General features: G+C 32.4%; 2 protein-coding genes across 2 annotated transcripts; both read right to left on the bottom strand.

Moving 5' to 3' along the window:
• Positions 1-374: 374 nt before the first annotated feature.
• LOC128158350 (interferon-induced protein 44-like) lies at positions 375-8,111 on the bottom strand. Its single transcript, XM_052821142.1, has 7 exons — positions 8,017-8,111; positions 4,156-4,701; positions 3,237-3,304; positions 2,089-2,286; positions 1,703-1,849; positions 1,351-1,522; positions 375-1,244 (listed from the first exon to the last, which is right to left on the bottom strand). Exons 2-7 carry the CDS (start codon positions 4,673-4,675, stop codon positions 937-939), a joined length of 1,413 nt encoding a protein of 470 aa, XP_052677102.1. The 5' UTR covers positions 4,676-4,701; positions 8,017-8,111; the 3' UTR covers positions 375-936.
• Positions 8,112-10,453: 2,342 nt separating this feature from the next.
• On the bottom strand, positions 10,454-12,880 carry LOC128158353 (interferon-induced protein 44-like). Its single transcript, XM_052821146.1, has 4 exons — positions 12,686-12,880; positions 11,835-11,981; positions 11,574-11,745; positions 10,454-11,374 (listed from the first exon to the last, which is right to left on the bottom strand). Exons 1-4 carry the CDS (start codon positions 12,878-12,880, stop codon positions 11,019-11,021), a joined length of 870 nt encoding a protein of 289 aa, XP_052677106.1. The 3' UTR covers positions 10,454-11,018.
• Between the last annotated feature and the right edge of the window lie 1,909 nt (positions 12,881-14,789).

Genomic DNA, 14,789 nt, shown 5'->3' with positions numbered 1-14,789 from the left:
TTTACCCTTGGCCGGAAGTAGTTGTCAAAGTGTTCAATAGCTATGTCGTACACCATCTCATCTCCGTCTAGTTCAACAGCAGGAAATATGAAATGTAAAATAAATACCCTGCACCTCCAGAATGCGATAACAAAGCTCTCCTTTTCTGTGCCGCATTTTCTATTCCTTTACCAACTATAAATAACTCAAAAGCTCTGCGCCATGTTTGCCATCTCAACCCTACCGTAGTCGGTTCTACATCTAATTTTTAATTTAATTTTAAACATATTTTATTGAGTAATCAAATGGATTAGGCAACAAGCAAAGCCTATATAAACCCTCTCCAAAATACAAAGTCAAGAAGTGGTGTTATAAAATAATCATAGAATACAGTATATACACATGTAGTGTGTAGTATAATTTACCAGTTTACAGAGTGATATATTATTGATATATTTGTATACAAGACAAAGGATAATTGGATAATAAATAATAAGCTTTACTTTTGTCATATGATGATAAATTAACTTGTTGTTTAGCATATACATGAACACATTCATTCCTACATTTATAAACCCATTACCTTATTCACTCATTCATTCATTCATTTAACTTCTACCGTGCCCGAACTCACATATATGTGCCCTTTTGTTTCTGTAAATTGTTCTAAAAATAATTTCAAATAACATCTCTAAACTTTTTAGCTATAATCAATACAAAACAAAAAAAACAAGGATTTTGTTGTTGTCATATATGATATGATTTTGCAGCATTGACGTCATTTAACGACAATTCATTGAATATACTGTTTTATTACAGAGCTATAGACGTTTAAATTAAGAACAATAACCAAATCAGTAAAATGTCTTTCATGTCTCTTTAAAAACAGGTAGACTTCAATGCAAAATCAAATGATTTCGACTAGATTAACAATGTTTATATGGAAAACAAATCAAACTAATCTTTGGTTCGAACGTTCTTTCCTTCCGCTGCCATTTTGTCAAGTTGTTCATCCATGTAATCATCGGCAAAGTCAAGGCATCGCTGCAGAGCTTGCATTAATAAAATGTCCACTGTAGTCTTCAGCTTAGTCTCGCTCTCGTAATTTTTCACCGGAAGCACGTGGGCACGTGGAAGACCCATTATTTCTGCTACTTTCTCCACGGCGTCACAGACAGCGGTACTCGTAAACGTGTTTTTAACATCGTCATTTACATCCGGGCATATTTTGTCAAGTTTGGTCAAGAAGACGACCTGAGGTAACCCTGCATACAAAAGTTGAAAAATATGGCTTAATGTGGCTTGACACCCCGCAATGTCATCTGTCAGATCGATAAAGTTTTGGGTATTTTTATTTATACTGTCTCTTACCTCTGTGGTTCATTCTGACCTGTAGATCTTTCATCCGTTTTTGGACTTTGTCCGACATAACATCAACAGTGCTGCCATCTATGACAAACGCCACACAGTGAATTTTGTCTTTCAGATTGGGGTCTTTGATATACCCAGAGGTATCCGGTGTGAAAGGAACCAAAGGGTTAAACTGAAACAAAAAGCAGATAATGCCCGAAAAGTCAACCTACGAATCTACTGTTTAACATGCGAAATAATTGATGGGGGTTGGTTACAAGTTATAAAATATATACTAGCATTTGTTTTTGGTTTTCGGGAGAGATGTGTTGTAAAGACCACATTGTATTGCTTAAATGAAATTATGAATCACCTGGTACCGGTCAGGAATATTTCCATCCAAAATGAATGAAATTTCCTGAGCATCAAGTGCAAATTCTTCCTCAAAGCCACGAGTGTCGCACAGGCGAAAGTTAAGAAACTTTCCTTTGGAAAAATCCTTCACTTTGTATTGTCGATACTGATAAGAAAAAATAAATAAATAAAAACTGATTGTTTTCTTTACATAAATGATAACTAAAACAGGTTTTCTATCATTGTTATGTGGTTCAATTTAACATGAGCATTAATATAACCACTCAAGTAATCTGCATGTTGGTTAAAAATGTTGTGGCTTAATTGTTTTATCTTACAAACTCACTCTCTCCCTCTCCCCCCTCTCTCTCTCTCTCTCTCTCTCTCTCTCTCTCTCTCTCTCACCATCGTTGTCACACTGTGTTCGAAGCTCCCACTACAAGCCTTGCTGGTAATTTTCCCCCGGAAAATTGAGTTGACAGAGTTGAAGAAGCTGGATTTTCCTGCGCCTATCTGACCAATCAGGAGAATGTTTGCTGCAGCTACACTTGTTTCTGTCATAGGTTTGTAGTCAAGCAAGGACTCCTTAAGTGCTTGCATTGTCTAAAATAAAACTCATATCAACTGAGTGAATAACATACTCCTCATTAAACGATCTAAAAACACCATAATGATCATTATATTAGTATAGGTTTTAAATGCATCAATTACTCTTTCATAATCTTATGATCGGTTCTATAAAAGCACAATGTTATCGAAACACTGTATATTCATTATTACAAAGATAATAATCATTTTGAGATCAATGCAAGCAGTAACACTAGATTTTCCTACGATTCCTTATTCTCATGCATTATTCTATGAAATTAATGTTAGACGAGAAACAAATATTCTATGAAATAAAAAAAGATAATAAGAATGTCACTATTTGATACTGTTGCTCGGGGCTTTTCTATGTTGCGTCAGTTGAAAGAGCAAAAAGACAATTTTTTGCCACTTTTTTAAAAAAATTTTTATAAGGTTTAAAAACTCTTTTTTTTATTTTGCAAAGAGAGGAAAGGGAAAAAGAGGACCATTAATTTCCTCCGTAGATCCTAACCCTGTTTTAAACACTTTGTTTTAAAATTTCCAACAGCTCCGTGACTTCAAAGGAAGAAGAAATATTCCGCCGAGCTTCAACTGTTTCTCATGTCGGCTTTGTGAAAGATTTACACTTATACCAATATACATTAAAAAATAATATCTTATTTTTTAAATAAATGTAGAGTTAAAGAATGTAGTTTGCAATTAGAGCTCAAAACAGTGATGCAAACCTTTATTATATTGCAGTCAAAAATTAAACCGCATCAAATTGAACAGTGTGAATCCATTTCCAACAAAAGATAAAACGAATAAATTGCATTTTCCCCACCAATTTCGGAACAGACTGAGTATTTGCGATAGAAATTCAATAACTGAGTGTATTCATATGGCTTGTTTATAATGTGTTAAAATGTATTGAAACCATAAAGTATTATAGAACAGTTTTGTTATAACGAACCAAGTGTACATACTTCATTTGTCCATCCATCGTGTTCTCTCCAGGGTTTGTCTAGATCAGGAACTGTCTGACCCGGCCCATCTTTATATATCAAATATTGTGTAAGATAAAGAGATAAAAAACTATATATGATATTAGTCAAATTTGGCCCCCAAAATCCGATATTTTTAAAATGATTCAGGTACATTAATTTGTTGTGTTATTTTATAAAAGAGTTGACATGAAATATGTTTTTCACCTATTTATTTGATTTATATGCACTCACTGGCAGTATATGACGTCAGAAGTGACGCTATTTTTATAATTCAATCAAAATCAACCAAAAATTGACATTTTTCTTATCTTTTTTAGAATGGGAAATATAGAGCGACTCTTTAAACAAGAACGAACTTTTTGTTACTTATAAGTATTGGAAAGATACATCTTTGGTGAAAATATTTTGTTTGCTCAAGTAGTTGCTCAATGTTTCCTTAAAGAAAAACTGCCTCAAAACAAGCCGTTTTATGCTGAAAATGAGAAAATGGCGGGAAAAGGTAAACTTTATGATGTCATATTTTTAAATTGTGGGCACTAAATTCAAAATGAAAATTATGAAAAAACTTTAAATGTATATGTGTACAAATAAAACAAAGAATTACAGTAAAATGACAACGTTCATTTTAGGGGGCCATTTTAGGCTCAAACCATATATAGTCCTTTAGAATGTGATTTCACCATAATATTCAGTGGGTTTTTTTTTCATTAGAGTAGTTTTCTCATTTTCTTTTTTGAAGTTGATAAATATATAATAAATGACTGAATCAGATACATGAAATTAAGTTATGTCTGGTCATTACAATCAGAAAACTCTTATATTAAGTAAGTCTTTGACTAGAATTGTTAAACATTTTATATCTATAATTTAGTTTACAAAATTGTAAAAATCATCTAACCTATTACTTTGTAAACCTCCAAATCTGTGACTTGAAGACTGTTGTTTGCTATAGTGTCTACGTTCTGTCCGTTCAGGTTGTAACTTTGACCAAGACTAAAGCCACCGTTAAGAGAAAACGCCTTTCCTGAAGGGGAAACTGTTCCGCTGAACGTGAAGATATCATGGCCGCCAAATGTTGGACCATAATCACTTTGTCCATATCCAGCATAACCTGCATTTTTGACTTGAAACTTTAATGGATTAGATGATCCATTATACTGCAAACGGAAGAGGAAGGCGTTCGGATCGTTTATGTATGCGTAATTAGAGTTCCAGCTCTGTGACAGGTAGCCGCCATATATAGTGTTGTTTGTATTGTACAGGACTGTTACCGTGGCGCCCTGACCGTCACACTTCTGGTGAAACGTCGGGGCCGAACATCCGTCCCTGCTGATTTTGTACAACAATTGAAAGTGACAAGGTCTACCGATCCATGTGACCAGCTGGTCTCTGTATCTCTTGCTAAGAAGCTCCGGCATAGTATGTATTTTTGAGTAAGTTGATTCTTTAAAATTCAAACGATGAAAAGTGTCATTTCTCATCCATATTTAAAGAAAAGAAAGACAAATGTAGACAAACATTATTCATAAAACAAAAACAAAATTATACGACTTATGAAAATCTAATTTTTCCTTGATGCCATATTGCTGTTTGAAACGATAAATAATTAATATGCAACTTAAAGCTTTAGTCACAACTGGTTGTACGTTCTTCTTTGAGTGATATACAGGCGGATTTTGATGAAAATCTTGCGAGACACGCAAGTGCATCTTACGATTTTGGAAAGACGTACGCTGCCCGTAAGCAAGCATGGTGGCTGTTGGACATAAACAACAATTACCACGGTTTCCTTGCAAGATCTGAAAACGAACGCTCAAGAAACCGTAAAGGGACTGTACGATTTGACTTGTGCGAATGACGTAATAAGATCTACTTGTCCATTGCGTTACACGTACGTTGACTGCAAGTCGCATGTGCTTGCCATCAACATATAAATTGAACGTACAATAAACGTACGTCACACTTAGATCATGCCTACATCAATTGCTCGGGGTGCGTAATCAAGATTTTAGAAAAATGATTATGAAAACAATCACCATAATGATTAGAGAATCGATAGTTTTACCATTCATCAAAATCAAATCAAAGATTATAGTGTTAAATCTCCTTCAAAAACCATAATCAAACACATCAAATAAGTTCATTTTGACAAAAATACGAAAGGCGAATAAGAAAAAGGAACTGAATATTAAAGTATATTGTAGAGAAATGGCATAAGATTTCCCAATCACTTCGACCTGCAAGCGTTCTAAGATAAAATCATATACAATAGAATTTCGGATTAATGAGAAGAAAAATGATATATATACGCGCATAACGATATTTTTTATTGATTAAAAACCAACTACACAAAAAAAACTTCAACACATCCACACATCCACAAGCTGTTTTTTCGTGAGTATGATAAATTACGATTGAAAACAGAGTACTCCTTTCTCCACTTAGAAAAAAATGATTATCATTATGACCATCAGAGTTTTATGAAATTGTTTTCATAATTGTATCAAAGCAGCAATTACAGTGTACTAGTAATAGTCTTCTTTTTCCACGAGTTCTTTTGACGTTTCAATATTTACTTTCTTACAGTGATATATTTAAGTACATACATGTATAATATTATACATAAAGATACTCTTTATCGTGAAAACTAATAATTGTCCGTGCAGCTGTCGTGGGGAACAGAGAGACGTCGGTATGATTGTGTAGTGGTTTTACTTCCAGATTGAAATTTATCATGTGTTTAATCAATCAGATGCCTCTATTTTGGACCAATCAATGATAATCAGTATATCTCATAGAAATGATACATGATTAGGCCAATCAGTGAGAACTTGCTGGGTATATAAACAGCCACCCTATCATTCTTAGTTCGTCTTCTGCCTGAACACTTTGAACGGTCTTCTGGTGAAACTCCTCTGTTAGATTTCTATAGATCAGGGATTTGAGCTGTGTTGAAAAGTAACTGAATTGTTAGCTAGACCACTCAGATCTTAACTCTGCTTCTGTAACTTCTGTCTTGATGACTGGATAGTGTCTTTGTGAATGTGTGTCTTAGTGACTCTCAACTGTATTGGTGAATCGATAGGAGTTGTGAAGCACAGTACGTAGTAGCAAACAGAATTGTTTGTTTAAATAATTCGTTGCATTTGTTGATTATTACTTGATTCTTAGAAAGGAAACCTAAGCGAACTCACGAATTAATAGATGACTATTTTATTTGTAACTTGAAACACCGTTACAAATAACTTGCAGTTAACCTACGACGTGAATATTATTACTGCCGATCGCAAGGAAAGCGTAAGTCTGGTGCACGACAATCGTATGATGGAAGTACGGTTCCTACGAGCATCGCACGTTGCGAGTGGAATCCCGTCTTAAATCAAAATTGTACGTGACACCTACGACTGGCACGTCAAAGGTCCGTTTGTATTACGTTGAAACCTCAATCACTTCAATGCGATTTTTAACGCTATGATCAGCCACGTGAGCCACGAAAGGCAAAACTCGTTGCACACGCACGATCACCAAACAGGTACGGCCAGTTGTGACAGATGCTTAACATAAAATATTTGTTTGAAAGCAGCAATAAAATTCATGAGAAAATGTCATAATTTGCCAAAACTCTAAGATCTGTTACTTATTTCTTTCGTATTTTTTAAGAAATGACAGATTAAAACATGATTTTTATTGTCTTTACCAAAATCTAAAAAGGATCACATCCCTAAAGATATTTCACCAGCCTCTTTTTATTTGGCAAATTATGAAAATATATATCATGGTTTTGATATCGTTCAAATGAGAGTGAAAAAAGTGATAGATTTTGATAATTGTGATTAGCTTTAATTGTTTGTTTATCTAATAAATGATACCGTATTGGTGATTTTATGGACCCAATAACAGTTAATTTCGTTCTGGTTTGTGACCCTGTCCTTTCAATGAATAGTTCATGTAAATATCATCTTACTTGATTAAGCTCTGTATGGAGGCTCGATGGTCATCATATCAACCTTTAGATCTTAAAATTTTTAAATATTATTTTTTTCGGTAATAATTGTTTATCTAGGTTTAGGTAGTCCATCCATAACTATCATATTTCATATCTAATAGATTGCAAGTTTGATCACTAAAATCTTAGTGTGATTTTAAGGAGTTTATTAAATAATAATGTTTCACTTTTGAAATCTTTAAAAAAAGATTATTCTAATAAATTTATCATATGTTGAAGTTAACATTGAAATCTATGGGAAAATGCATTTTTAAATATATTTCTTTAGTACAAGTAATTTTCTCACATTTCTCTTGGTAAAAAGTTGCAAAAGTTTTCTCCGTATTCGAATATGCTAAAATAATTCATAGTTTACCATACATATTTTCAGGAAATGATTTTTTCAATTTTCCTAAAGGGCAGACAACTCGTTAAAAAAGTTTTAAGTGCACACAGTTCATTTAATTGACTTTATACATACACCCAACTTTGGTCTATGTCAGCCTCATAAAAGCTTTATAATATTTATTTGTTGTAGTATAGATCAATCAAAATTGTTCAATTCACCTTAGTTATGGTTGGACTACCTTAAGTCAAGCATAATTCCAAATACATTTCAGCTATCCTATATCCTATATTTTAATACAGAGCTCTCCGTTTAAAGTAAATAAATATATCGTTTAAATGGACATGACCATTGAGCCTTATTATATACAACATATTCGGTGTTTAATGCAATAGCTTTACACTTCTTATATTCACAGACATGCCTACCTTTCCTAGGTTATCTTCTAGTTGCTATTAGAAATCCTTGAATTGGTTTTAAATTAGTATTTTCTGAAAACCATCTTCGATTTATCCTAGTTTCGTTTTAAAGTTCAAAGATGTACCCGATTATGGTGTGCCATTTATGTCATTAACAGCTTATCATTTTAAAAAAGATTAGGAATGTTGAATAGGTATTGTTTTTGAAAATATCCTCTCCTAATTCTTGTTTTCTTTTTCTGGATTCTAAACTTAAGAAATTATTACAATTTATCGCACGAGAGTAAAATAAAAATGATGTTACCGCCTAAATTATGTTTTAGTTCATTAGAAGGTATGAAAAAATATTACACCGATAACCAAAACCTTACGGCTGTATACAAAACAAGTACTAAAAGAAGTACAATTTTTAAAAAAACCTTTATGTAGCGCTAATCATATTGCTGTTTTTAAAACAATATGAGCTGTATTTTTTAGACTTTTATTTTGCTCCAAAAACCTGCTAGTTTATCTAGTCTGCATTTAACTTAAGCTTTAATAATAGATAAGACTTGAAAAAACATTAGTTTTTGTCATAAGAAAGACTTCTTTTCTAAGGAATATATAACAGATTAATTTTTGTACATGACGACAATAATTCAATTTTGCTTCAAATAAGGCATTTCAACGACTTGTTTTAACAAAACTATGGCAAATAAAAATTTAAAAACCATGATATTTTTGTCATTTTAGTAGAAAATAACATTTTCGTAAAAAAAAAATATTTCAACATAAAAATTGAAGCTCATATTGCTTTAAAAAGGCAACACAAATAAAGAGGGCATTTACTAGTTTCTCGGGTATTTCCGAAAAAGGAAGACCTCTTTTATACGATAACTTTCAGAAGCAAAAAAATATGCAAGTATGTGTATAGTTTGCACGCTTATTTTTATGACTGTATGCCAATGCGCGAAAACAAGCTTGTAGCAGTGTACATACACTGTGTGACTGCAAACCTGCCTATTACTTATAATTTTAACTTTGCAAAAATAGCTCTCTGAATTTCATGGGCCCGCAAACCACTGCCAATATATTTCCTCTCCAATCTTACTAAGCTTAAGAGAAGCGAGAAGTGTATATTTGCGTGTATATATATCAGAAATTTATCACGCTGTATAAAAATGAAACAGACACGAAGACCACTGGGTCCGTGGGTGCAGACAATACCCATATGTAGCCTTTCAAAACGACGATGCGCAATTTCATTTAGAAACTGACCAGATTTATAACATCTTCGAATTCCTCCAAGGACTGTCTAACTATTTCCCAGAATTCCAATTTACGCAAGCGCAATTAAAGTTTAATCCCTAACTTCATTATTTAGCTCGTGTGCTAACTAATTAGATCATAACAATATATCTGTTAAAAGTATCGACAGGCAATTTGCTTTTTGCATACTCTGAATAAGAATTATTTTGACCTTACAAACCTTGTCCGTGTTATGGCAGGCACTATTTCAATCGACGTTGTGACAATGGCAAGGCGTTTAAGCGTTTGTTTTTGAATTTTTAAAATTCCGTTCTTTGCATAAGAATCTATTTATCGTTTGAAACCATAGACCATTTTGACATCAAAACTGCACCAAATATAATTGCCTAATTTCATACTCTTTCAAGTCAGGTGTCAAGATATTAACAACAACGTTTATATCATTTAAGAATACGACAGAGTTATACATGCCATAAATAATAGCATTTTAGTATTTACATATAGGATCAAGGTAATGAAACAAATGAAATCAATATAATACGAAACACGAATTAGAAAATGAATGAATATCTTCCTCATTTTATAAAACGTTTCTTATCTTATAGCAAACACTTAAAACACGTCATAGAAATCGCAATTCTTTAGATTAAAAAGATTTTTTTTTCACTTTAATTATATGACATAAACATATTAGTATACAGAATAAAGCAATGACATTATATATATGATGTTGCAGATATTGAGGTCAGGTGATTTTTTCTTATCCCAACTTCTATTGAAATAATCATTTATTGGTGATTTATAATATTAAAAGAAAAAATGTTTGGAAATCATTTACACACATTTTTAAAGTAAAATTGTTTTTAATTGATATCCAAGAAACAGTGAATATCTTTAGGCTATAACCGATATATTGATGATATTACTTCTGAATATAGAGAGGAACAGAAAACGAAGTAAAACAAAACCATTAAACGTCGAATGTTAATTTATAGATCTTAAAGATCCCATGACCTTTTCTACTGAAAAACCAAAACAAAGATGTGGGTTTTTTTTTTTCATTCGTGCTTCATATATACAAACTGTGACAGGAAACCCACTATATCTGATCAACCTGGATTTACTAAAAGTCCATTCCTCTTGAGCTTGGTCATCATGCTCGCAAAATTTTTGAACAGACAAAGCATTTAAAAAAACAACAAACGCTTTCTGTGTTGTTATATTGGCAAATAAGGACATTTTAGTGAATTGTGTGTTGGTAAAACATGAATTTATTAATAATATATAATTATCATTCGTATTAGGGCTGTAACAGTTTATAAGTCTCATAAAAATTAAAAATAAAAATTAAAAATAATTATTCTTAGCATTAGAGGGGGTTTGTTTTTGGTGGGTGTGCGAGTTGGGGGGAGGGGGGGGGGGGGGTAATGGTAATTGAAATTAAACTTGGGTTGCAGAGTAACAAAGACATGTTTTGAATTTATGATTTTTATTTAGTATATCTTTTAAAGCGATGATTTCGTTTTAGGTTTGGTAATTTATTATGTTTTAAAACCACTATCCTCTCTGGTGTTTTTCATATGTTTCACTGCTTTATTTTTGATACAGACATATCCCTTACACAAAGTCCAGTGTGAGCATATTTTATTTATTCAGTTACTTAGGTAGAAAACTTGTTTTATGTTTTAGAAACAGTGTGCATTGCAAAACCAACACTGTCACAATAAATAATTCAACTGAATTTAACTTCCAAAGTTTCAGACCTAATTAATCATATTTTCAAATTTTTTCTCTATGTGATTCTGATCACTTTCAACTTCTGTGCAATTCATTTTTTCTTCTGCTGCTTTTCTGAGTAGTTGTTCATCCATAAAATCATCGGCAAACTCGAGGCATCGCTTCAAGGCCTTCATTATCAAAATGTCTAAAGCTGTTTTTAGGTTTGGTTCGCTTACATAATTTTTGATCGGAAAAATGTGAGCAGATGGCAGTCCCATGATTTCTGCTGCTTTATTCACGGCTTCACAGACAGCTGTATGTGTATAAGTATTGGTTACATCGTCATCTGCTTCTGGGCTTAGCTTGTCAATCTTTGTTAACAACACAACATGTGGTAAACCTATTTAAAAAGGAAATGTGGATGAAAATTATTCTTAGTTTAGATTACATATGCATTTTAAAATACGTTCAAATACTATTTTAAAGACAATAAAAACTATTATATGTTTTAAAGTACATTATTTCTGAAATAAATTAGAAGGAAAACTTCTTCGTTTGCCGTAATGTAGGTTCACCACACCACGTAACCTATACTTTACCTCTATGGGTCATCCTGGCTTGTAGATCTTTCATGTGTTTAAGTACTTTGTCCGGCATTACATCAACGGTGCTGCTATCTATAACAAATGCCACACAGTGAATTTTGTCTTTTAATTCCGGCTTTTTGATGTACCCAGCGGAATCCGATTCAAAAGGTACCAAGGGATTAAACTACAACATAAAACATACACAATTAAAAACGCATTGCAAATGCGTGTGGATTGCTGCTTAATACAACTCTGAAAAGAACGTAATATTACCCGGTAACAATCTGGAAGGTTTCCACAAACGATAAAGGAAAACTCTTGTGCATCAAAAGAAAATCCTTCCTGGAATCCACAAGTGTCACACAAGCGGAAATTTAGAAATTTTTTCGTGGAGCTATCTTTCAGTTCAAAACGTCGGTACTGATAAAAACAATCAAACTTGTTACAAAAACACATTTTAGATTTGTTTTTTTAATACTAACATAAATTTGGTTTGCAAAAATCTCATGGCTTCAAACTATTTTTTGTATTTAAAATTGTTCACTTGAAAAACGCTAGCAGTGTTATGGGTTTTACATGTAAGAAACGAACAAATGAAAAAAATTTCATAAAACTTCCGCTATTTCCAATATTTCAACGTAAGTGTATGTTTTACATGTACTTTTTAAAAATAATTAGCTCAGTAAATCAGCCTCAGCTAGTATGTTAGTCTGGATATTTCACTCAAACGAAGAACGAAACTTTCCAAAGGAAGTTATTTAAAAAAGCAATTGTTTTGCAACAGCATTTTCAAAATATGGTGCTATTTTACAAGTTTAGGAGACCTTGCTAAAGGCAGGTTAAATGAATGTTTTTTTCTTAAAAACTTTTCTTTCCGAATATTATAAAATACTGTCTGATTTTAATGTTATTATTTATAGTTTGATATTTCAATGAAACGCAATTCTGTTTTAAGATTTATGTAAATTTCTGAGGTCTGCAGTAAAGAAAGGTAACAAATTAAATACACATGCAATGAACTACATGTCTATATAGTTTCCTTAAGCAAACTTTGACGACGGTTTCATAACCAGGACAAATGTGTAGTATGTTAAGCTGTTTACAATAATTACACTGTATCATACCATTGTTGTGATGCTGCGCTCTGAATTCCCACTACATGCTTTATTCATGACTCTGCCGCGAAATATTGAATCAACAGAATTAAAGAAGCTCGATTTTCCCGCGCCGATCTGACCAATCAGAAGGATGTTTGCTGCAGTCACGTTTGTTTCCATCCTGGGTTCGTAGACTTGCAACGTGTCTTTAAGTTTTTGCATTGTCTTAAATGTTAAAAGTAGATATACGAAATGTATGGGTTATGTAAACAAATAAACAAATAAACCCGAAGCTAACTTAGTAAGGCAATACATCTTTTATCAAGGTTCTCTATTTAGTTATAAAGGAGGGCGTATTGCACCGATCTTGTGATACCTTCCATAATCGTTTATATTACATAATATTAACGTTTTCGACTATCTTTATCTGTGATAACATTACGAATCAAATTTGAAGCCTATCACCCAATAATTTTATTAAAGATGAGCGACACAAAATGGGCGCGTTTTATAGCATAACCGAAAAACGGTAGTGGCTGTGCTGCATAGTAATCGAAAGCATGTGATACATGAAAAGTAATGTCTTTAAGGTATAACACTCCTCAATGTTCTTGATCAAGAATTTTTTGAAAAGTAAATCATTACAATCTGTAAACAAAACATACTTCAACATACAAAGATAATGGGAATTCAGTGTTCATCCCTTTGAGTTATGGCCAATTTTATTTGACCTTTTTCCCCTAAGATGCGATTTCAGCCTGATAAGGATTTGTTGTCAGTATTTTTTATTAAGGAAACTTATTTCCTCAAATATTGTTTTTAATTATGCACAATGGTCACCCTGAATAGAAGGATTACGAAAATAAATTTTCCGAAGCTGAATTAACTTTTTGGTAACCATTTTTGCACTTAAAATAGACAGTTTCTATAATAGTTACAGTTTGATTTGAAACAAAAACATTTCTAGTATCAGGAATTTTATAAGACTAATCCACTTTGCCTAAATATGTATTAAGTATCATTTTGACATAATAAAACATGGGGGTCAGTGATGTCAAATTTTAGTTATATGACATTCTCGCAAAATTTGACTAAAAAATTGTTTTTTACATTTGCAAGATTGTATTTATGCTAAACGTGTATCATTTTCGTCTAAAAATCCTCCGAATGAAAAAACAGTTTCCGTAAAAACGTGTTTGTTTCTTGATGTTCTTTTTGAATGTTGTGTAATATGAAATAATGATCTTTTTTTATGATTAAATAAATAAAATCATATTCATTTAAAATATAATGATCATCTGCGCATTGAAATCAAAACGTTAGGAGTGGGATATTCTTTGATTGTTACACTTTCCTATTAAATACTGAAATCTGATTGGTTAAGACGCAGTTAATAATATTTACTATTACCCTCAGCGTTAGCAACGCACTTGGCAACGGGTAACATTAAAAAATGTTACATGCGCGAAAATTATGCGCGTACGGTTCGCTGTAGAATTCACGTTATTCCTATATAAAAGCAGTAAAATTTTCTTAAAAATTTTAAAAAAGACATTCAGTATAACAAAATAAATAGTGCCTGTTTGGGAGGATAACAGTTGAAATTGACACCCCTCGAAAACCATTGTCAACCTCCGCTTCGCGTCGGTTGACAATGGTTTTCTCGGGGTGTCAATTTCAACTGTTACCCTCCCAAACAGGCACTATTTATATAATATTATGAGGTGATAATTTCGGTCGGAGCGTGGTCATATTTATCATAAAGCCATTCGGGCACATTTATTTAGATGAGCACGATTGAAGATGTATAAGAAATATTACATGTTGTTTTGTTGCATTCTTTGAACTTCATTCTAAAATATAATTGTTAATTTTCAAAAACACTTAATATCAATATAGATAGGTGACACAAACCTCGGTTGTCGATGCTGGGTGTTCTCTCCAAGGCCTTTCTTCACCTACAAAATGATTTAACTTTCTTATTGAAGAGGTAAAGATACTGTAAATCGATTTTTTATTTGTGTTTTATTTGGGCTGCAGTTAAACGATAAATGAGTTTCTTTCATAGATCGGTATAAATTTTCTTGCTAAATATTCTTTGATAAAGTACTTGGAAAGATGTATAATTCAT

This window comes from Crassostrea angulata, chromosome 8, assembly GCF_025612915.1.
Source record: "Crassostrea angulata isolate pt1a10 chromosome 8, ASM2561291v2, whole genome shotgun sequence".
Classification (NCBI taxonomy): domain Eukaryota; kingdom Metazoa; phylum Mollusca; class Bivalvia; order Ostreida; family Ostreidae; genus Magallana; species Magallana angulata.
The sequence above is the reverse complement of the archived record's forward strand: the minus strand, read 5'-3'. Positions and strand labels throughout refer to the sequence as shown.

Excerpts from the sequence above, each read along its gene's own strand:
- LOC128158350 (XM_052821142.1), bottom strand. The coding sequence starts at position 4,675 with ATGCCGGAGCTTCTTAGCAAGAGATACAGAGACCAGCTGGTCACATGG. Across the intron at positions 3,305-4,155 it reads GGAGGTTTACAAAGTAATAG|ATGGGCCGGGTCAGACAGTT; the intron begins GTTAGATGATTT and ends TGATATATAAAG. Across the intron at positions 1,523-1,702 it reads ATATTCCTGACCGGTACCAG|TTTAACCCTTTGGTTCCTTT; the intron begins GTGATTCATAAT and ends TTTTTGTTTCAG.
- LOC128158353 (XM_052821146.1), bottom strand. The coding sequence starts at position 12,880 with ATGCAAAAACTTAAAGACACGTTGCAAGTCTACGAACCCAGGATGGAA. Across the intron at positions 11,982-12,685 it reads AGCGCAGCATCACAACAATG|TACCGACGTTTTGAACTGAA; the intron begins GTATGATACAGT and ends TGTTTTTATCAG. Across the intron at positions 11,746-11,834 it reads ACCTTCCAGATTGTTACCGG|TTTAATCCCTTGGTACCTTT; the intron begins GTAATATTACGT and ends TTTATGTTGTAG.